The sequence below is a fragment of the Eurosta solidaginis genome, chromosome 5 (assembly GCF_040869045.1).
Source record: "Eurosta solidaginis isolate ZX-2024a chromosome 5, ASM4086904v1, whole genome shotgun sequence".
NCBI classification, from domain to species: Eukaryota; Metazoa; Arthropoda; class Insecta; order Diptera; family Tephritidae; genus Eurosta; species Eurosta solidaginis.
In genome coordinates this window covers 207,544,316-207,568,092 of record NC_090323.1, presented here as the reverse complement: position 1 = coordinate 207,568,092, position 23,777 = coordinate 207,544,316, and the positions used below count along the sequence as shown (strand labels likewise).

At 38.6% G+C, this 23,777-nt stretch overlaps 1 protein-coding gene across 2 annotated transcripts in view; it reads left to right on the top strand.

Annotated features, from left to right (window-relative positions):
• nmo (serine/threonine-protein kinase nemo) overlaps positions 1-23,777 on the top strand; it is a 709,728-nt gene that overhangs the window by 1,577 nt on the left and 684,374 nt on the right. For both annotated transcript variants that reach the window (XR_010953505.1, XM_067787810.1), the window contains exon 2: positions 5,828-6,774. Coding sequence is in view for 1 of the 2 variants with exons in the window: in XM_067787810.1 (XP_067643911.1) it covers positions 6,290-6,774 (485 nt within the window). In the remaining variant the exon portion in view is untranslated. The remainder of the gene's footprint in view (positions 1-5,827; positions 6,775-23,777) is intronic.

Sequence of the window (23,777 nt, the reverse complement as noted above, 5' to 3'; positions counted from 1 at the left end):
ATATATATGAACATTTTTTTAGTAGGTCATGAAATAAACCTTAAAAATCAAAGTCGCAAAACGCTAAAAAAATGAAATTTCGCAGGCTCGAAAATTATTTTTTTGGGTACCTATGCGTAGTGGAATTTTTTTTCCTGAGCCCAAATCCTATCTACAAATCGAGTGCGTGATATGGGTTAACTTTCGCCCATGCAAATCAACCCACCCTAATGTATAGAGAGTGCACCGGATTTTATACATAAAAACAGCTGGGAACACAAAAATAGCAGTGGCAATGGTTTGGCTATACATTAAGGGACCAATTGGTTTTTTTCGTAAACCAGAGGGGGTTGACCTTTGAAATTTTGCACATAGGTTCTCAGGGAGCTCCCCAACGAGAATCAGAGAGTAATTTTTAATGGTTATTAACAATTTATTAGTAATTTGTTGTGAAAGTTACCATGGTGTAACTATCACTTCACCCACATCTACATACGAACACTTTCACAAGAATTTTATACATAAGTACACTCTATAATGTTTATAAAACAACAAATAACTATTTTCTTTTGTTCAAATATACGTATTATTGTAAAATTTAATAATTTATTTGTTTACTTTCCGCGAACACAAGAATGCAACCATTTTCCACTGCTTGCTTGGTGCTACCAGATGCTTTAAATAGTACCAACGAATGAAAAATGTATTAAACTGTACCAACGAGAAAAATTGACCTTTTTCGTTCAACTCCGTATATTTATTTCACGAAAAAATAGAAAATTTTCTCCTACGGCGCTTAAGGCTTGGTTTCCTCGGAAAGCGGTGCCACTTTATTACGACCGCTAAAGAACGCCCGGTATACTCACCGTTTTTAGCGGCACCGCTTTGTTGGAAACTACGAACACTTACGGCAGACGATCCACAAAATTTTATTTAACATTTTTAATTTTTTTTTTAGTTTTTCGTCATATTTTTTTAACATACAAAAATAAAAAATGTTCAAAAAAATTCAAATTCAAAAATATTGTTTATTTTATACATATTTGACAAAATGTTCACCGCTTTGACAATAGCGGTGGCAAAAAACGGTGATGAACGAGTTTCTACCGTCATGACGGCCGCAATATTTTCGTTCAACTCGTTTATGCCCTCCCGCTATGTTGTTGTTGTTGTTGTAGCGATTAGGTTACTCCCCGAAGGCTTTGGGGAGTGTTATCGATGTGATGGTCCTTTGTCGGATACAGATCCGATACGCTCCGGTAACGCAGCACCATTAAGGTGCTGGCCCGACCATCTCGGGAACGATTTATATGGCCACATTGAACCTTCAGGCTTCTTGTAATGCTTAAACTTTAATCAATCCATTAATTAATATATAAAATTACTGTGTATATTTATTTTTTGAGCAATACACACATTTTTTCAAAGCCCGACTTATGGGAAAAAATCGGAAGACCTACGGATCGCGCATTTCTATGTGTGTCCTGTATGGCTGTTTTTCATTTGTATATAGAAAGTGGGCGTGGTAATCAACCGATTTTGTAATTCGTGCACAGGGCAATTCTTTTTCGAAAAGGAAACATGGATAACAAATTTCACCACTATATGTTAAACGTCCTCGAGATTCGGCGGCAGTAGAAGGCGATGCTACGCCGGTTTTTTTTTAAATAATCAAATACGAAATTTAGATCAACCCTAGAAAGTTCTTCCTTTAAAATTTTAGCTTTGTAGCTTCATAAATAAGGAAATATGCCTCAACCTTCATAATTTTGCACAGTTGTATAAGATTTGAGGGGACATGCGGCATATAGGCAGCTCGTTTTCTTACTGTCAGCTTAGAAGTGGACGAAGAGGTGAAGTGTGTCAACTCTGTTTTCGCTGGTTTTTTCGCAAGATTTGGCGCATAGTGAAAATCTGCTTGATGGTGGATTTATCAGATCTAAAGCCACACTGATAATGTCCAATCAGGCGATTCACAGTGGGCTTAAATCTTTCGCACAATACACTTGACAGGACCTAATATGCGTTATTAAGAAGGCTGATTCCGCGATAGTCGGCGCATTTTGCAGGATCGTCCTCCTATCAGCGCCCGCGACATATATGTAATTCTCCTATATTGCTACAAAAGGCTAGGTACATTCCCAAACATCAGAGTGCCGATATATTGCTGTTTAAACGTTTTTGTATTCACAATCGAATGTACCTAAATTTTAATTTTTGCTTGTCACACTTATGCTGCTACAATCGCAAAAATTTTGTAGGCTGTCTTGTTTTGACTTCGAATTCAAAACACATTGCGAGCATTTTCTATTAGCTATATAGGAGTATTACATATGTATATGGCCCGCGGCCTTGTTTTTTTATACTCAGCTGAGCAGAGCTCACAGAGTATATTAACTTTGTTCGTCCGTAACGACATAAACTAATCGAGATAGATATAGACTTCTATATATCAAAATGATCTGGGTGAAAAAAGGAATTCATTTAGCCATGTCCGTCCGTCCGTCCGTCCGTCCGTCCGTCTGTCCGTTAACACGATAACTTGAGTAAATTTGAGGTATCTTGATGAAATTTGGTATGTAGGTTCCTGGGCGCTCATCTCAGATCGCTATTTAAAATGAACGAAATCAAACTACAACCACGCCCACTTTTTCGATATCGAAAATTTCGAAAAACAGAAAAAGTTCGATAATTCATTACCAAAGACGGATAAAGCGACGAAACTTGGTAGGGACCTTATGACGAAATATAGGAAATTAGAAAAATTTTGGACAATGAGCGTGGCACTGTCCACTTTTAAAAGAAGGTAATTTAAAAGTTTTGCAAGCTGTAATTTGGCAGTCGTTGAAGATATCATGATGAAATTTGGTAGGCACGTTACTCCTATTACTATATGTGTGCTAAATAAAAACTAGCGAAATCGGATGACGAACACACCACTTAAAACAATTTTTTTTTAAAGTCAAATTCTAACAAAAAATTTAATATCTTTACAGTATAAAAGTAAATTATGTTAACATTCGACACCAGTAATGATATGGTGCAACAAAATACAAAGATAAAAGAAAATTTCAAAATGGGCGTAACTCCGCCCTTTTTCATTTAATTCGTCTAGAATACTTTTAATGCCATAACTCGAACAAAAATTTACCAATCGTTGTGAAATTTGGTGGGGACATAGATTCTATGACGATAACTGTTTTATGTGAAAATGGGCGAAATCGGTTGAAGCCACGCCCTGTTTTTATACACAGTCGATCGTCTTTCCTTCCGCTCGGCCGTTAACACGATAACTTGCGCAAAAAACGATATATCTTAACTAAACTTAGTTCACTTACTTATCTGAAGTCACTTTATCTTGGTATAAAATATGGCCGAAATCCGACTATGACCACGCCCACTTTTCCGATATCAAAAATTACGAAAAATGAAAAAAATGCCATAATTCTGTACCAAATATGAAAAAAGAGATGAAATGGTTTTTTGACTTAAAATATAACTTTAGAAAAAACTTTGTAAAATGGGTGGGACACCTACCATATTAGTAGAAGAAAATGAAAAAGTTCTGCAGGGCGAAATCAAAAGCCTTTGGAATCTTGGCAGGAATACTGTTCGTGGTATGACATATACAAATAAATTATCGCTACCCGACAGAAGATGTTCTGGGTCACCCTGGTCCACATTTTGGTCGATATCTCGAAAACGCCTTCACATATACAACTAAGGGCTACTCCTTTTTAAAACCCTCATTAATACTTTTAATTTGATACCCATATCGTACAAACACATTCTAGAGTTACCCCTGGTCCACCCTTATTGCGATATCTCGAAAAGGCGTCCACCTATAGAACTAAGGCCGAATAAGTTTTAAATAATCATTAACACCTTTCATTTGATACACATGTCATACAAACACACTCCAGGGTTACCCTAGGTTCATTTTGCTAAATGGTGATTTTCCCTTATTTTATCTCTAAAGCTCTCAGCTGAGTATGTAATGTTCGGTTACACCCGAACTTAGCTTTCCTTACTTGTTTAAATTTGGTTATTGCTATTATGAATGCAGAGTCAGTCGTTTTGACTTGTTATCTCAGAGATCAGGTATTATACCCGAAATATCACAATGAAAATTACTTTAAAGCTCTCAGAAACAGCTTTCATTTGATATCCATATTGTACAAACACTGTGTAGGGGTACACGGCCCCACGTTTTGGCCTATATCTCGAGACCCTAGTCACCTAAGAGTATGAAAATTACGCTCTACTAAAACACTCATCAACAGCTTTCATTTAGTATCCATATTCTATAACCACATTCTATGGATACCCGGGTCCGTTACATAGGGGTACGAAAAATACCCCGTATCAAAATACTCACAAACTGCTTCCATTTGATGCCTACCCATATTGTACAAACACATCACAGGATTACCCAGGCCCACGTTTCGATTTCAAGACCCTAGACAGAACGGGATAAGAAGTATCCCATATTCATCTCCTGGTTCTAAGCTACCTCTCCACCAATTTTCAGCCAAATCAGTTCATTCGTTCTTGAGTAATAAATAGTGTAACTAACAGCACTTTCTTTTATATACATATATAGATTTCTTCTATACGTGTGTTTGTGACTGAACTCCTCCTAAACGGCTGGACCGATTTGGATGAAATTGTGTGTCCAAGGGGATTTGAAGATGCTTTAGATTGGTACGTGTACAAGGGGCCGACCTATTCCATTCGCTTGGAATTCGGTTCTTTGACCAAGATAATATCTGAGAAACTTTTTATTACGGGAAGTAGTGGACCTATTCTAAAAAAATATAATTTTTGGCACGATTCGCTTGAAATTTGGTACAGGAGTACCTCCTTGACTGACTTATTATTTGAAAAACTTGTCTTTCTGGTAAGTGGATCAGAGGCCGACTTGTTCGAGTGTGTGTTCCCTATGAAAACGTGTTTGCCATACTTCAATCATCACCAAATTTTGGCTATAGGTTCCTTCGATCAAGACGAAGGTTTTTCATATTTCAGAATTAAGAATTTTAAATTAAAATTTTGTTTTGGCTATGCGAACGAGCAATCTTAGCTCCCAAAAATTATCATGTTAACAAAATCAATGATCGCATGCAAATTCCTGCTAAAGTGACGAAATATATATCGATCGACACAGTTACAGATGAAGATCAAATTGTGAATTATCCAATTGAATTTCAAAACTCTTTAGAACCACCTGGAATGCCTGCGAATATATTAACTTTGAAAATAGGCTCACCAATCATGCTTCTTCGGAATTTAGACCCACCAAAATTGTGCAATAGAACCAGACTGCGTTAAGAAATTAATGCTGAATGTAATTGAAGCAACAATCATTAGCGGTAAAAGCAAAGGTGAAGATGTGCTCATACCACAAATATGCGTACAAAATTCAATTCAATTTACAGAACAATAAACGAAATTATCAACAGACAAAACAGAAAAAATAACGGAACATTCATTCGATCTCGGCCGTTACAACGTACGCCGGGTAAAGCTAGCCTTAGATAAAAAATGAATGCATTTTGAAAAATTTTACTTGGGACTGAGGCTGGCAGTAGGAGTGTTTTTAGGAATGATAAATTGAATAAGAGATGGACAAGAATAAAAAGATAAATGGGGGACAATGTGAAAGAGAATGGGAGAGGGCGTGAAGAGGGGTGAGCGGCGGCTCTCTTTTTAAATCTATGCATACCAATTTTCGGGCAGAACATAGTCTTCTGGGTACTCCAGTATTATATATAATAATTACTTATGTATAATTATCAATAACATTTCCACAAGTATTTAATTTTACATATTTTTTCGTCCTTTGCAGCTTTTTATCAACGTTTGAAAATTCGATAACGTCTTTCTCTACGTAAAATTCAAGCAAAAATAATAATCTAATAATAAATATTTATGTGTATAGTAAAATAATAGAAATTTTTTTAAAAACAGTGTTTCTAAGTGTATGTTCGTGTTTATATGTGTTTAAATGTGTTTTAATAAATAAATAATTCCTAATTTTAAGAATAAAGTAAAAAAAAAAAAAAAATATTTATAAAATAATTATTAAGAGAAAAGTAAAAAAAAAATTACAAAAGTTTGCAAATAAATAAAAAAATCAAAAAAGTAAAATTTTATTCAAATAAATTTTAAATAAAAAAAAAATAAATAATTTTAGCACACATTACCGTTTAATCGTATCGCATTTCACATTAATCGTGCGTGTTTCGTTCGCGTGCTTCTATTGTTGTTGCTGGTTGTCCGGTTCATCATTTGTATGGCAATTTATTGAATGGCGGCCATTGTTGGCCCCAAAAGGCAAACCGTGAACGGAATAAGGGCCAATCCCAATCCCAACCCCAAATATAATCATCATAATCACATTTTTAGCGGTGCTCATCATTATCTTAACCGTAATATAACTTGTATAAGTAGCACCAACGCCGCTACCAATATCAAACCCAATAATAACGGTTTTGTTAACACCAACACCAGCAACACAAATTCACAACATTTTATTCATACAGCAGTAGTACCCGTCGCCGCTGTTTCTGCTACTGCTGCTGCTGCTGCTATTACTGCGCCTAATACGTCGTCGCGTTTACGTCCGCGTATTTCAATGAGCGTATCAATGTCACTCGTACAAGGAGGAGCTGCTGGCGGTGCCCCACAAGGTGCCATTTTAGCTGCTGCAGCACCATATTATCAACCACCCGCTGTGCCACAAGATGTTCAACCAGATCGTCCCATTGGTTATGGCGCCTTCGGAGTTGTATGGTGAGTAAAGGAAAAAAATAAAAATAAATAAAAATAATGAGCGAAAAAACCACTACTGCTGTTTGCTCATTACACTTAATTTGCATAATAATTATTACAAAAACCAGTAACATGTAAAAATGGATACTTGAAGTGGATAAAATGTTTAATTAATCTACCGTTGCAAAAATTTATTTTTAATTTCATGTTTTGAACTTTGAGTAAGCGTACCGTATGATCATAAGCGGCATATTTTTTCGAAAAGAAAAAAATGAAAAAGCTAGGTTACATATAGTGACGGAAAGAGAAAAACTGGGGCCAGAAAGGCTTCACTTACCTTGTACTGCATAAATAATGTCGTCGTTAAGATGAAGGGGGGGGGGGCGGCTGGTGAAGGGACTCTCCCCAAGGGTTGTTCACTGGCTTTATGAGATAGTAGTGAATGTTGGGGGCCATGCCGATGTGGTGCGGTCGTTGCTCAGGCTTTGTGTGTTTCGAGCCAATTTCAACTTCATCCCAGGCAGAATAGAGTATAGTGTGGCTTGTATGAGCTTTTACTGATTCAAGCAAAGAGGGCTCTGGGAGAGGAACTCATCTGTCACGTAAATCTTTCAGCGCGTCGCAAGTTGCATCTGGCTGGTACTGGGTAGCAGGCGGTTTGCCGGAATTATTTCGTTCACCAAGGCTTATCTATCCGTGGTGAACGTGTTACTAGCGGTTGACTCTCAAATAGGCATTCATGCTTTCGTTGTCGTTGTTGTTGTTGTTGTTATTGTAGATATAAGATTACTCCCCGAAGGCTTTGGGTAGTGTTATCGATGTCATGGTCCTTTGCATGATACAGATCCGGTACGCTCCGGTAACACAGCACCATTAAGGTGCTAGCCCGACCATCTTAGGAATGATTTATATGGCCACATTAAACGCCAGGCCATCCCTCCCTCCCCACCCCCAATTTTCATGAGGAGCTTGGGGTCGCCAGAGCCTCGTCTGTTAGTGAAGCGGGATTCGCGCTCGAAGGTGAGGTTGACAATTCGGTTGGAGAAGCTATATATTGCGCTACACAACCCCTTGAATCCCCTATGCTTTCGTTCTGGCATAATGGTAACCGTTCCTGCAGTAGCTGAATGGATAAGATGGAATCACCGAATCATATCATTCTTGACAGTAAAGTTTCAGGACTAAACCACGACTGTGTAACGATTTCTGGGGATTCCTGATAATTATGCACCTTCTGCTAATAGTCGAATCGCTGAACTATCGAATAAAAAACTCCAATATTCAATATTGCAAAATGGTCTTTATTTAGACTACTACTTTTTTATACTCAGCTGAGCAGAGCTCACAGAGTATATTAACTTTGTTCGCATAACGGTAATCCGTAACGGCATAAACTAATCGAGATAGATATAGACTTCTATATATCAAAATGATCTGGGCGAAAAAAGAAATTCATTTAGCCATGTCCGTCCGTCCGTCCGCCCGTCTGTAAACACGATAACTTGAGTAAAGGTATCTTAATGAAATTTGGTATGTAGGTTCCTGGGCGCTCATCTCAGACCGCTATTTAAAATGAACGAAATCGGACAATCACGCCCACTTTTTCGATATCGAAAATTTCGAAAAACCGAAAAAGTGCGATAATTCATTACCAAAGACGGCTAAAGCGATGAAACTTGGTAGGTGCGTTGACCTTATGACGCAAAATAGAAAATTAGTAAAATTTTGGACAATGGGCGTGGTACCGCCTACTTTTAAAAGAAGGTAATTTAAAAGTTTTGCAAGCTGTAATTTCGCAGTGGTTGAAGATATCATGATGAAATATGGCAGGAACGTTACTCCTGTTACTATATGTATGCTAAATAAAAATTAGCAAAATCGGATGACGAACACGCCCACTTAAAAAAAATTTTTTTTTAAATTCAAATTTTAACAAAAAATGTAATATCTTTACAGTATATAAGTAAATTATGTCAACATTCAACTCCAATAATGATATGGTGAAACAAAATACAAAAATAAAAGAAAATTTCAAAATGGGCGTGGCTCCGCCCTTTTTCATTTAATTCGTCTAGAATACTTTTATCATAAGTCGAACAAAAATTTACCAATCCTTGTGAAATTTGGTAGGGGCATAAATTCTATGACGATAACTGTTTTCCGTGAAAATGGGCGAACACAGTTGAAGCGACGCCCAGTTCTTATACACAGTCAACCGTCTGTCCTTCCGCTCGGCCTTTAACACGATAACTTGAGCAAAAATCGATATATCTTTACTATACTTAGTTCACGTACTTACCTGAACTCACTTTATATTGGTATAAAAAATGGTCGAAATCCGCTTATGACCACGCCCACTTTTTCGATATCGAAAATTACGAAAAATGAAAAAAATGCCATAATTCTATACCAAATATGGAAAAAGAGATGAAACATGGTAATTGGATTGGTTTATTGACGCAAAATGTAACTTTAGAAAAAACTTTGTAAAATGGGTGTGACACCTACCTATTAAGTAGAAGAAAATGAAAAAGTTCTGCAGGGCGAAATCAAAAGCCCTTGGAATCTGTGCAGGAATACTGTTCGTGGTATTACATATATAAATAAATTAGCGGTACCCGACAGATGATGTTCTGGGTCACCCTGGTCCACATTTTGGTCGATATCTCGAAAACGCCTTAACATATACAACTAAGGGACACTCCCTTTTAAAACCCTCATTAGCACCTTTCTTTTGATACCCATATCGTACAAACACATTCAAGTCACCCCTGGTCCACCTTTATGGCGATACCTCGAAAAGGCGTCCACCTATAGAACTAAGGCCCACTCCCTTTTAAAATACTCTTTAATACCTTCCATTTGAAACCCATGCCATACAAACACATTCCAGGGTTACCCTAGGTTCATTTTGCTAAATGATCATTTTCCCTTATTTTGTCTCCAAAGCTCTCAGCTGAGTATGTAATGTTCGGCTACACCCGAACTTAGCCTTCCTTACTTTTTATACTTCAATATCACGCACTTCACAAAAGCGTGTTTTAATCAAACTTATTAGTTATTCCACAGCTGCGCTGCTTTTATACCTCTGTTGCCTCGTTCGCATATTTCTTCCAAGGTCTAGACTTTTTACGAAATGGAACAGTTGTATCGCATACTTCTTCTCTTAGCTGATGACTACATATGTGTATGTGAGATATCTCTTCACTTCGAGCTACTGGTTATGTTTGTTTTTTTTTTTTTTTACGAGGACGAAGCATCGAAAGCCTTATAGTCAGTGTGGGACTTTAACCGCACTAAACCTACCGTCAAGTATTCCGTCGGGAGGTAGGTTGAGCAAGAAGCTCTACGTCTGTCGGGGTCACGTTGCTGTACTTAGATAGTCCCGCGGTATAGTTAACGCTGGGACTGGCACGCCCTGCTTACTAACTGAATGTGCTTGACACATACCACTTCTACGAAGATTTCCAAGCGTACCTTAAACACTGTGCATATAGTGCTAATGGCATACTTGTGCGTTCGACTACTTGTATTGTAGGGTTTTGTTTTTTTTTTTTTTTGTGTTATTAATTTCAATAGGTTTTTTCTGTTTTCATTTAATTTTGATAGGTTTTTTTTTTTTTTTTCCCACAATACGTTACAGGGCTTTTCTCGTACTTCCACCGGTTGAAGAGGCCTTGTCTCCAATCCGTGTATAAACTCTGATTACATGTGAGACGTTTACACTCATACTCGTTGTTTCTACAGTAGTGCACGTAGCGCGTAGTGCACACAGGCGGTAAGTCGACTTTTCCCCGCGGAAGTATGATTTATACTCCGTGGCCTAATCCCAAACAGGAGCCCCGTAAAGTATTTGGCTTTTTACAACGCCAGCCAGAAGTTGACGCCGTCGTTGCTTTGGTCCTCTTGCATTTATCATTATCCTAGATAATGCTGCTACGGTTTTTGCTACCTTTCCATTGGCATACTCTAAGTGGGTTTTGAATGACAACCTCCTGTCTATCACAACCCCCAAGTATTTTATTGCAGGCAGCGTGTCGATGTCATGGCGGCCGATTCTTATAGTGACCTGCTCCACCCTTTTCCTACTTGATATGAGTACAGCCTCTGTTTTTTGTTCCGCCAGCTGCAGTCCATTTTTCGTAAGCCACGATTAAACCATCGCTATGCTTGTATTAGATTTGGCGCATATTTCGTCTAGGAGCTTGGCCGTGATTACCAACGCGATATCGTCCGCGAAGGCGATAATTTTCACTCCATTGGGTACCTTGAGGCGCAATACTCCGTCGTACATAATCTTCCAAAGCAGTGGACCGAGCACGGAGCCTTGGGGAACACCGCCTGTGACGTGAAGCTATTCTACTCCAGCAGCCGTTTCATATTCCAGCACTCTACCTTCAAAGTAGCTGCGTATGATCCTACGCAGGTAAAGGGATATGCCTATCTGGTCCAGCGTGTCTAGAATTTTTGCCCAATTGGCAGTGTTGAAGGCATTTTTCACAACTAAAGTAACGATAAGACAATATTCCTTAGAGCCTTCGAGCCATCGAGTGCCACTTATGGCTTCTTGGGCCACTTCCTTCGCCATGTTCGCAGCTTGAATGGTGGATCTTCCTTTCCTAAACCCAAACTGGTTATCGGAAATACCACCCATATCTTCAATTTCTTTTTCGAGTCGATGATAGAGGACTCGCTCAAGAACTTTACCGGCGGAGTCGAGCAGGCAAATGGGCCTGTAGCTAGATGGTTCCGCCGTATTTTTACCAGGCTTTGGCAGCAGCACCAGCTTTTGTCGTTTCCATATTGTAGGAAATGTCCCCTCAGCCAAGCATGCATTAAATAGTTTCGCAAATGTTGGCGTATTATAAGTGAGAGCTAGTTTGAGTGCACTATTTGGTACCCCGTCCAGGCCAGGAGACTTGCGGTCTTGCAGTCTATTCACCGCTTGAAGGACCTCGACGACGATAACCTCGTCAAATGAGTATAGTGCGGCGCCTGATGTGGGAGAAACTAGCTCCCTTTGCGTGGGAAATAAAGTATATACCACGTTTCTGAGAAAAGAGGGGCATGTTGGCATCGCCTCTCCTTTGTGTTTCAATTTCTTAAAAACCAATTTATAAGCTGTGCCCCAAGGGTCATTCTCGACGTCATCGCAAAGCTTAAGAAAGCATTCGCACTTACTATCCTTTATTGCTCTCTTAAAACGAGTCGCGCTCTTTTGTAGGTAGCTCTGCACTCTAGAAATTCCGGTCTCCCTCTGGCTGGTTGATAGCGCCTCCTAGCCTGAATACACTCTCTCCTTAGGGAATGTATGCGCTCGTTCCACCAAAATGTGGAACAATGTTGTTTGCGCTTGGGCTTTCTAGTCATTGACGCATCGTATGCTGCTCTAATATCCGCCATGTCGTTAGCACTTCCTCTATGTTCGACTGTTGTCAACATTAGCTTGAATATGTCGGGGTCAAAAGTATTGATATTCCAACCTCTGTTTTTTAAGGGTGGCTGTATAGTGGACCGCCCTCCCCCTCGAGGTTGATGTCCACCACAATCGCTGAGTGATCGCTTTGGGTATAGCAATCACTGATTTATAACTCAGCCAACCTGTAGAGATTGGCGCTGACAAACGTTATGTCGATTACGGAGCCGAACCCGTTTCTTAAGAAGGTGTTTTGTCCACCCACGTTAAGGAGCGCTACATCAAGGCATGCAAATGCTTCGAGCTTTGTGAGCCCCACTCTATAGCCCATGCATTAAAGTCTCCCGCGATGACAAAACGCTCCCGCAACGTCGCATCCATGGCTATTTTCCCGACGATTTCTTCGAACGCGTCCAGCGGCGTACTAGGTGGTATATAGCAACTGTAAACGTAAATGCCATCCATCTTACCGCATACGAATCCTCGTTCCTTAAGTATTAATTCCGCATATAAGGGATTATGTCTGCAGGACCAAATAGCAGCCTTGCCCAATTCGTCTTGTATCCAATTCGCAGTCTTCGCTCTATAGGGCTCACTAAGAAGTGCTAAGTCAATCTTCAACTCCAAAACTGTTTGTGCCAGAAGGTCCTGGGCTGCTTCACAATGGTTAAGATTAAGTTACAATAATCTCATAAAGGTCTTTGTTTCTGGACCGCTTCTTTATATACTGGGCACTTATAGCCACCAGTGTGATGGTCTGTGCCGCTGAGCCCTCTGCTAGTGCACAATAAGCACTTACGCGCTTTAGTGTATGATTTCGCCACGTGCCCTTGGCTCCCGCACTTAAAACAAACGCCTTTGAGATTGGATTCGGTGCCGCAGTTTCTTGCTATGTGTCCGAACTCGAGACAGTTAAAGCATGGTTTCGGCTGAACTTTTGCTCGGACTCGGCATATAACCCATCCGATTCGGACTTTACCACTTCTCGTAAGTTCCCGCACTAACTCAGTTGGTAAAGAAATAGTCGCAGTCTGTGTACCGCCATATGCTTTGCGCAAGGATCGCACACTAGACGGCATAGCATTGAAGCCTGCAAACTATGTGTTCAGCGCCTGGCAGACCTCTTCAACCGTCGTTACTTCGTCTATATCGCGTATTTCGCACAGAGACTCCTCCTTGAGGGACTTGACATCGGCTTTCCCTGAGAGAGCTTGTCCTACAGCTGCTTCAAGTTTTGCAGTGTCATTGTCCGACTGCTACTGGTTATGTGTGGAATGCTCTTCGTTGCCTTGTACATAAGTGTCACTGCTTGCTGTTTTTGTTGTTGTGATTATTTACTAACAGCATAGTGATGTCAACATTCGCCACAATATATAAGTTCTGCCTTTTCTAGCCAGAGAACAAGACCAAGTAAAAACAAAAATTATAAATACTTGGTGCGATTTACCTCCGAGGATATTTAGACTGAGCTTCTCTTCCAATTTGCTCCTTTTTAGTTTTTCCAACACATTGGCTAGGCAAGTTTAATCAATTTTTTTTCTTACTTTTTGATGTTGCTCTGGCCGGGACTTGAACCCAAGACCTTCGGTGGGGTAAGCCGAGCAAGTTACTACCACACCATGGCGGCGGAACAAGGAAAAGTACTTTCTTGAAATCACGCTCTCTAAGCCTTTTAGCATTTTCGTCCTAATGAATGGCTCAGAATATTATTCCTGCTGAAAATGTGGCACACTAAGTGAAACCTCAGCCCTCAATTGGGCGATATCCGAGTCATTCTATGGTGCAGAGCTGAGAAAAATAACTGCTGGAAGACATAATTTCCTTGGTTTTTTCAAAATGGCGTCGCTATGGTGAATAATTGCCAATAAAACCACAACAAAATCCTTAAGTGGCTTGCCGGCAGCATCTGGGGAAAAGATAAAGAAACATTGCTTACCACGTACACAGCAATTGGCCGGTCACTCATGTGCTACGAGTCACCAGTTTGGTCGCCTGGTCTAAAAAAAACATACGGGAAAAGGCTCCAGGCCTGTTAAAATGCTGCAATCAGAACTGCCACGGGATGTCTCCTTATGACCCCTGAACACCACCTACATAGTGAGGCCAAAGAGCTCAACAATAAAGAGGACAACGAAAGGCTGATCAGGCTGTTTTTGCTAAAGTGTCACAAACTAGGACACCCTAGCAAACAGCTGCTTGATCTAGCCCCGCCTCCACGGGGGTTAAGAGAACATCTCCAAAAGCTCCTATCAACACATCCGTTTGATCCAGACAAGCAAAAGGAGGTCGTAAGCAAAATCCACGCAGAATCGGTAAACACCTTTGCCAGGACGCGCACGGTTAACCCAGTTATCAATATACATTATCCTACTCTTGCAGAAGAAAAAATCATATTACCAAGAGAGACACGAGTCACCCTGGCCAAACTTTGTTCTGGATACTGTAACGGGTTAAATTCTTACTTTTCCAGAATCAACACCGACATACGTAATGTTTGTCCTGCATGCGATTTGTCCCCACATGACACCAACTATCTTTTCAGTTATAATGTGCAACCTATGCCGCTAACCCCAATCTCCCCAAATCACCCCATGGCCCGCCTCTGTTGAAACTGCCAGTTTCCTTGGACAACCGTTAGAGAACTTTTATGACAATTTGTGAGTGGTCGTGCCCATTAAATAGGGCGAAGCACTATTAACACAACAACAACATCGCCTATGGATGATGTTGACTGCACCATAAATAGGAGGAGTAGATCAGCCCAAAAATCATCGTAGTAATAATGCTCTAAATTATCATCACTGTTCACACAGCCCTTCATGGACTTCATATACCACTTCAAAGCACTCTTAACTGCCTACCCGTGTCTGCATTAAAATAATTTCAATTAAAAGTTCATATTTCAGTCAAAGGTCGCGTGTGAGCTAAAAATATTCTAAAATTGGAGAATTATTTGAAATGCAACATAGTTTCCACTTTTATTATATACAAACGTATGCATGTACTTATTGCTTACTTAAGCAAAGGATTACTTCTTATATACATTTGGGTGTTTTGTATGCCTTTTGGCGGTTTTGTTAAGACTATCACCATGTAGCGTATCCTGAGCGATTAACGTCAAATTTTTGTTTCGTTTTATATCTTTAGACTTTATTTCATTTGAGATCCTCATCACTGCACTGTTCCTGTTTTTTTTTTATCTTTATGCACCACCAATCGACGGCACATATTTTGCTGGAATAAGTTGTCATGTAAAGGTTCGTTGGCTTTAACTTTGCACACACCTAAACAAATACGATACGAGGGTTGATACGAAAATCTGGCAATTGCCAATGAATAAATATAGTAATAGTACTACGATAAATTTAAGATTTAGCTTCTCTTCGAGTTGGTATTTTTAGGATATCCCCTATATATTTCATTGTCTTCAGCTTCTATACCATGTTCCGAGTTTCAAGTTTGGCTCAGCGTTTTGTTTAAATTTTAATCCTTTCGCTTACAGGATTTCCACTTTAATATCAATTACCATATTCTCATACACATAAATTTCATAAATAACTCGATCTAAAGTAGATTTTTCACATAATCCCAACTTAGCCGTTTGCTATATTCCACCGCCTTCTGATCTATCAGTGTATATGCACCATATTTCACTGTTACAATTAGTCAATTCGATGATAAAGCCCACGGACTCAATGATTGTTTTAGGCGACTTTAACCTGCCACATATATCTTGGAATACCGTTGGTCACAATATTGTACCCGTATCATCCAAGATGCATAACAATGACTTTTTGGATGGAATTACTGATCTTTGCCTTAATCAGATCAACTTCTTTCCGAATAAGTATGGAAAATTCTTAGACTTAGCATTTATTGGCGTCATATCTAAATTCTCTATAAATCGGTGTGAACCTCTTGTTTTGCCAGAAGACGTTTACCATCCTTCTCTTGAGATAACTTACGAAATCATAAGCAACGAAGTCGGCTGCACTAAGAAAACACGTGTCTCTATCAGGTGCTTTGATTTTTCCAAAACTAATTTCAAAAATTTAAATAAAGAACTTTCTGAGATAACGTGACCTCGATATAAAGCGGATGTAGAGCAAAACGTTTTACATTTTAATAAAACCATTTATACTTTATTTGAAAAACATGTGCCCAACCATTGAACCAGTGCAAGCCTGGTTTACTAAAGATTTAAAAGCTTTAAAAAATAAGAAATCACGTTTATTCAAATTATATAAGAGAACCGGTTTACATTCTGATTATGCACAGTACGCTATTTTCCGTCATAAGTATTTTGAACTTAATAAAAAGTGTTATAAAGCTTACATATGTAAAATTAAAAGAAACATTATTTACAACCCGAAGTCTTTTTATGATTTCATAAATTCTAAACGTAGAACTAACGGGTTTCCTTTTCCCGGCATTTTCCCGACGGCTTAGAAGGAATCTTTTCTGATCCCACTCCATAAAAAAGGAAGCAAGTCGTCTATTGAAAACTATCGTGAAATAGCAAAGCTCTCCGCTATCCCTAAACTTTTCGAAACAATCGTTACTAATCACCTTACATTTTCGATTTCTACATTGATAGATAGTTCTCAGCATGGCTTTTGTAGAGCCAAATCAACCACAACCAATTTGCTTGAATTTACAACTCACGTCTTTAATGGGTTTAGAAACAATCATCATACCGACGTTGTATACACTGATTTCAGCAAAGCATTCGACAAAGTGCACCACTCATTACTTGTCTATAAACTCGAATTGCTTGGTTTTCAACCTGGCCTAACTCGCTGGATCTCCTCCTATCTTTGCGGTAGAACTCAAGGAGTCATTTTTAAAAACATTTGTTCGAATGTCATCGATGTTCCCTCTGGTGTGCCTCAGGGCAGGCATCTTGGTCCTATTCTATTTTTGATCTTTATAAACGATGTTTCCACAACTATAAAATATTCTAAAATTTTAATGTATGCCGACGACGTAAAACTTTTTAAGTCATACGCGTCGGTTGAAGAACGTTCTGTAATCCAGGCGGATTTAAAACGTTTAGTTACTTGGTATAATGCGAATTTTATGCCGCTCAACATAGAAAAATTTAAATCCATGTGTTTTTCACGTGGGAACATACAGCCAGCTTCCTACACAATTAATGGCCAAACTCTGGAAAGCGTTGATGTTTTTGTCGACTTGGGAGTTACAATGAATTGCAAACTTAGTTTCAACCCTCATATTAATGCCACCGTCAATAAAGCGAGAGGAGTTTTAGCATTTGTGAAAAGATGGGCGAACGAGTTTAGTGATACTTACGTTACAAAAACCCTTTTTACATCATTGGTGAGGGCTATATTAGAATATGGATCGATAGTTTGGAATCCGCGTTATCAAGTTCATGTGGATAGACTAGAATCAATTCAAAAACAGTTTTTACTTTTCACCTTGAGAAATCCTCGATGGGACTCTCCGTATAATCTTACTACTTACACTAATCGATTAAAACTAATAAATCTGCCTACCCTTGCAAATCGTAGAGAAATGCTAGGTGTACTATTTATGGCTAGACTTTTAAATGGGTCGATTTCAAGTCCATTTCTTTTGAACGAAGTAAACTTGAATGTTCCATGCCGAGTTTCAAGGAATTATAAACCTATAATTCTTAAACAATGCAGGAGCAATTTCCAACTACACGAACCTTTTTTAGATTTGTGTGAAGATTATAACTCTCACTCGAAAATAATTGATGTTTCGGACTCGCTCTTTGCCATAAAAAAAGACGGTTCTATCTTCTCTTAATAATTAAAAAATTATATTTATACTTTTAGTCTATTGTATTTTGTGAATCTATATTTCTCAGCTGATGAGTTTCTCTGTAGCTGAGCGGTTTTAGATCTCGGCGCTTAAGAAGCCACTGCCTCTCAAAGACTCGGTAACAAAAAAATTATAAATAACTCATAAATAAGAATTAGGATAAAAAAAAAAATAAAAAAAAAATAATAATAAAAAAAATGTATGAATTAAAAAAAAAAACAAAAACAGGATTATCTTAGTTTCATCGGGCCACTTGAGGGCAGTGCGCTGAAAAAGAAATTTCGACAAGACAAATTCCAAACAATTTTTGGAACTCCCTACAAGAAATTTTCTTAACAGGCCAAAGCTCACTTTAAAAAATTTCGGCGACTTAATGTCTGGATAAAAAAATATTCTGACGGGGCAAGACTCCGATAACTCTTAAAGCCGACGAGACACACTCCAGTGAAATTTCCAACGACATTGTTTAAAAAAAATGGGACTGTGCTTTTTCGGAACTATGTTTCGTCGGAATATGGTAGTGTGTGGATTTTGAATGTAGGGAATTTGGTCCGTATTTGTGGGGTGACATATGGTCAACCGCCATAACCTCCTTCATATGGCCATAGGGTCCATTCACTTTTTTAATTTTTTATTTTTGACTTCAACAGCCATTTAAGAAAATGCAGTTTGTCCTTATGACCATTTCGGGTAAAATGACATCAATATATGTTTACTGAAACGAGGCCGGCACAAAAATCTAGAAGGACCACAGTATACATTACATCAAAACATTTCTTACCAACTGTTCCGCTCTTCATCCCATTATCATCAGTTCAGAGGTAGCAATCAAACCTGTAGTGCGAAACTGTTGATTTGCGAGACTGTCTCCTATTTTCTTTGCAGGGAAAGTACCCGGCTCAAAAAATTATGTAGTTCTGAGATAAAAGCCTTATGCTACCAAGGTCGGTATCACCTCTTTGTATATCGATGAAACACTTTCTAGATGTATGACATTAGCATGAAACTCATAGAATCTTTACTATTAATATCGGAAATACGCAAGTCTACACATTTAGGTAGCACCCTAGTGCTTGATTATTGAAGGGCACCCTCTTACATATGAAGAGAGAAGCGTTCCAACCTTTGTGACTTAAAATATGTATTGTAACGCAACACATTGTGCACTGTAAAAAAGTTGATTAGTTTACGAGGAGCTCTCGACTACTCGCAAAAAACATGCGACCAACACCACGATTATAATTTTTCTTTAGAAAAGAGAAGTAGGTTATTGCTATAATAGCATGGGGTTACTCTAAGGAGAGGGGTAACTACCACGATAGGGAAAGCTCAGCTGAACCAGATAAGATAACGGTGACGCAAGTTATATCTGCTTAAAAAATCATTGTATAGCTACAATGTAGTTTTGAATAATATTGATCTGGGCCCTGGATAAGTCGATCGGAGATCCTAGTGAGCCTCAGCCGAAATACTTTTATCTATGTAGTTCTGCTAAAAGGGGGGCACTCAAGCATGAAGTGTATCGATGATTTCATCTCGTCATCCTTCATGCATATGTTGAAAGAGGGGCTTTCGACTATGTTGAGGCTTACCGTATGGACTCCCATTGAACAGTGGTCCGCCAAAATCCCAAACCCCATTGATAGCTGACCTTGATGAAACCAAAAAATTCAGCAGACCGCCTGCTCTGGTCAGAAAGATTTCGCTACCCTGCAAGAGGTAGTGACTGCACAACGTATACTTAGCTCATTCGAGGACCATCTGTAGAGGCGCAGACCACAGCTCGCTAGCGTTACTCCGTATTCCCAACAGCTATTTACATTCTGTTCAGTTGTACCCGGTTGACAACTGCCAGGGGTATTGCTACGAACAAGGACCCTGATGATTCCAATTTTAAAATGGTGCAACGCAACAGCAAGGGAGGATAAATATTACCCTCGATTGCAACACAGTTAAGTTAAGGGCTTTAATAGCCACTTACCTTACAGAATAGATGTTGAATTCTCTAATCGTAGTAGCATTGGGCAGCATCTCATCCACCGCGTCCTTAATAGCGACAACTTCCGCTTGGAAGATTATACAGTACTTTGGCAACTTAAACTTGCGGCTTACAGCGAGTTCTTTAGAGGAAATCCGCAATGGTACTGGCAACTTTCAGTCGTAGATAAGAACTTCTGAAATTTTGTAGTTGTGGAGGTGTCGCGCAAGTGGATACATTAGGAATTAAAATGAGCTTTTTTTAGTGAGTACTGCCTGAGCAATGGTATATGGGCAGATACACGATCGTTCCGGTGCTGGATCTGATTGTCGTGGTTGCGTATGAGCGCTACCCCCTTCTTCCTTTTTTGTGTGCAATAACGCGATTTGGCTTTCGCTGCCAATCGAACGTCAGCTGCTGGCATAAGATCACCACAATTAGATCGTGTCCTAACGACGAAATGAAAAGTGAATTCCACGTGCATGTAATTCGTAGTACTTAAGGAGGCGCCAGGCGTAAAAGTGTTTCCCGATTTTGGGCGCCGGCACACCGTTATCAGCTTTGTAAATACAAGGCGCGACAACCTCCGAAGAAATTTTTGACCGAGTTTCTCTTCCAATTTGTCGTGCTCCTTTAAATTTTTTTGCTACAAATTGGCAAGACGGAACCACCTACGTGTTTTACGCCTACTCAGAACGGCATCTACAAGGCAGATGAGTTTTCACCGAGAAGTTTTCAGTGGAAGAAATACTCGCGGAATGTATGCCAAATCTCTGCTTCTCAATTTTTGATGTTGTTTTTTGGTATGGTAGGCGGAGCACGCTACCACCACACCACAATGACCACCGTAATAAGCAGTTTTCTGGAAAATATTTCTTTGAAGTAACGTCAAAATCTAAGGATGCTATGCCTAGATAGCTTTTAAAGTCAAATTTGAGAGCGTGGAAACTGCATCCGGACTAATCCCTTTGGGAGAAAGTCTGACAATTTCGCGGCGTGTACGGTCTCTGCTTGTAGGTGAGCCACCCTTCCTTACAGCTGCCGTCTAAATATTTTTGCTGTAATAGCTGCTTTAAACATTTACAACACACACCATACAGAGTCAGGCAGGCAGACAGTCAGCACAGCCCCTCTTTATTTCGATCATTTCAATCACTGAGGGTTGCTGTTATTTACACGCACACACACACAGAACTACAAAAAACATATTCATGCCTAATACTTGCCTGATGTTCGCATCGGAAATTGTTGTAAAAATTTTATTTTTATGAATTTTAATCAACTGCAATTTGGTTTTGATTCGTTGCCGTTAGCGAATATAAGCATCTTTCCCACTTTATGCAGCCTACAATGTGTGTTTGCTTTTATGACGTGGTAATTATGCTCTATACTTTGTTGTTTCCTGCGAATTGTAATCGAATGAGAGAGTAATTGTGAATTTGTAGTTGGTATTTATGTATGTTGTTGGCAAGATTCATAGTTTCCTTGTTACGAAGGAAAACAAGTAAGGAAGGCTAAGTTCGGGTGTAACCGAACATTACATACTCAGCTGAGAGCTTTGGAGACAAAATAAGAGAAAATCACCAACTAGGAAAATGAACCTAAGGTAACCCTGGAATGTAATAAAGGTGAACCTGGGGTGACTCTAGAATGTGTGTGTACGATATGGGTATGAAATGAAAGGTGTTAATGAGGGTTTTAAAAGGGAGTTGTATATGTGTTTTCGAGATATCGACCAAAATTGTGACCAGGGTGACCCAGAACATCATCTGTCGGCTACCGCTAATTTATTTATATATGTAATACCATGAACAGTATTCCTGCCAAGATTTCAAGGTCTTTTGATTTCGCCTTGCAGAACTTTTTCATTTTCTTCTACTTAATATGGTAGGTGTCACACACATTTTTTTCACAAAGTTTTTTTCTAAAGTTATATTTTGCGTCAATAAACCAATCCAACTACCATGTTTCATCCCTTTTTTCATATTTGGCATAGAACTACATATGTAATTTTTTTCTTTTTTCGTAATTTTCGATATCGAAAAAGTGGGCGTGGTCATAGTCGGATTTCAGCCATTTTGTATACAAAGTGAGTTCAGATAAGTGCGTGAACTAAGTTTATTAAGGATATATCGATTTTTGCTCAAGTTATCGTGTTAATGGCTGAGCGGAAGGACAAACGGTCGACTGTGTATAAAAACTGGGCAAGCCTTCAACCGATTTCGCCCATTTTCACAGAAAACAGTTATCGTCATAGAATCTATGCGCCTACCAAATTTCATAAGGATTGGTAAATTTTTGTTCGACTTATGTCATTAAAAGTAATCTAGACAAATTAAATGAAAAGGGGCGGAGCCACGCCCATTTTGAAATTTTTTTAATTTTTGTATTTTGTTGCACCATATCATTACTGGAGTTGAATGTTGACATAGTTTACTTATATACTGTAAAGATATTAAATTTTTTGTTAAAATTTGACTTAAAAAATTTTTTTTTTAAAGTGGGCGTGTTCGTCATCCGATTTTGCTCATTTTCATTTGACACACATATAGTAATAGGAGTAATGTTCCTGCCAAATTTCATTATGATATCTTCAACGACTGCCAAATTACGGCTTGCAAAACTTTTAAATTTCCTTCTTTTAAAAGAGGCGGTGCCACGCCCATTGTCCAAAATTTTACTAATTTTCTATTCTGCGTCATAAGATCAACCCAGATACCACGTTTCATCGCTTTATCCGTCTTTGGTAATGAATTATCGCACTTTTTCGGTTTTTCGAAATTTTCGATATCGAAAAAGTGGGCGCGGTTATAGTCCGATTTCGTTCATTTTAAATAGCTATCTGGGACGAGTGCCCAGGAACCTACGTACCAAATTTCATCAAGATACCTCAAAATTTACTCAAGTTATCGTGTTAACGGACAGACGGACGGACATGGCTAAATGAATTTCTTTTTTCGCCCACATCATTTTGATATATATAAGTCTATATCTATCTCGATTAGTTTATGCCGTTACGGATTACCGTTATGCGAACAAAATTAATATACTCTGTGAGCTCTGCTCAGCTGAGTATAAACAAAATGTTATTGAATCCATTCCCCCTTTCGCAAATAATCGAAATGTCATATTCAGTGCATACGATTTTCTAATTATAATTTATACATTTGCAATTTGTTGTTGATTTAAGAAATTTAGGAAGCGTAAACACGATGTAGCATATTTCTCATTATCTTGCTAAAAATTTGGCAAATAAAACCGTTATTTCAGCGGATGAGTGAATGAGCGAAATATTTCGAAATTTGTTTCAATTGCACGTTTCCCAGTAATCGATTGAAAACAGCTTAACTTAGCATTGGTTTCGAAAAATTCTTCTTCAAAAATTCAATTCTTCTTCTCCAATTCTAAATATCCCCTCGGAATTTTGTTCTTCCGAATTTTTTTATTACCGCGGAAAAATTCTTCCAATTCTTTTCTCCTAGGGAGAACAATAATTGGGGAATAGGAATTTCGAGCTTTCGAAGTCAGCTGATTTGCCAATTGAAATTTTGTTGCGTATTTCTATTTTTGTTTAAAAAATTGAAAAGTTTAGTTATTGTTGCGATTTTTTTAAATTTAGAAATAATATACATTTGTATAAACAAAGCACATCATTGCATTTCATATTATAACGAATTTACTGCTAATCCTCTTATTTGCAATCTTCTGCTAAGATCGAATCACTAAACTGTTGAATAAATAGCTCCAATATTGAATAATGGAAAAATGGCCTTTATTATTCACAATAACACTTATACTTTGCAACTTGCTTAATAACCA